Source organism: Anneissia japonica, unplaced genomic scaffold, assembly GCF_011630105.1.
Source record: "Anneissia japonica isolate Jap-2015-1 unplaced genomic scaffold, ASM1163010v1 scaffold43877_len864_cov266, whole genome shotgun sequence".
Classification (NCBI taxonomy): domain Eukaryota; kingdom Metazoa; phylum Echinodermata; class Crinoidea; order Comatulida; family Comatulidae; genus Anneissia; species Anneissia japonica.
The window spans coordinates 1-864 of NW_022759259.1; the positions used below are offsets into that span (position 1 = coordinate 1).

General features: G+C 33.6%; 1 protein-coding gene across 1 annotated transcript; it reads left to right on the forward strand.

The window, feature by feature from the left end:
- Positions 1-168: 168 nt before the first annotated feature.
- On the forward strand, positions 169-702 carry LOC117099809 (the record flags this gene model as incomplete). Its single annotated transcript, XM_033239343.1, has 2 exons — positions 169-337; positions 426-702. Coding segments are annotated over 2 exons (446 nt in total), but the record flags the coding sequence as incomplete, so codon positions are not given.
- Between the last annotated feature and the right edge of the window lie 162 nt (positions 703-864).

Consider the following 864-nt stretch of genomic DNA (forward strand, 5'->3'; position numbering starts at 1 on the left):
TCTATTCGTTCTTATACAGTAGTTCAAATGATGATTAATTATAAAATGAAAATGCTTTTTTGTTTGTTTTGAGATTACTTGTAATCATTTCACTACAAACTACAATACTGTGCTACTTTGAACAGAATGGAACTTATAATAAATATTAAATTTTTTCCTCATTTGTAGATTACTATTACAATATGAGGGCACTATTACAATCTAGGGTACCTCCTGTTGTTGAGCCATCACCCAACCCACCAACACCATTAGCAAACACAGTTTTAGATATGATCCTACGGCCTTTGAATACGAATATTGAAACAGGACCTGAAAGATCTCAATTTATTTCCCTTCGGTAAGTAAAATATTTTGTAAAGAATAAATGAAATGTTAGGCTTGCACATTACTTGTTTAAATGCTTATTTTTTATTATTTTCTTTCAGGAGGTTAGCATTATGTCATCTTTGTGAATCATTCTTGAGGACAGCTTTCACAGAGCAGGTAGCTCATTTCATTTTGCCGGCACTCTGTGAGAAGAGAACAAATTTCCCAGTTGTTGAGCTCCTAGAGTCTCTGCTTCCAAGTGACCTCATGGAAATTAATCAGAACTCACAGCAAGGTCTTAATCAGATGGAAGTTGAGCCATCACCATGGTTATTGTTTTCAGTACTGTCATTAGGAACACCGATTATAAGTGAGTTTGTTAAGTTGATATTGCAGGTTGAACAACTGGCGTTTTTTAACCTATACAGTATGGGCAAATACTCAACAATGTTATTTATGAAGGTATCACTAAGTTTCACATGCTTTAATTTGGAATTTGTGAAAATCATTTTCAATTCCAAATTTCAAAGTCTAAATTTACCCTCCACCCTTTTCTTT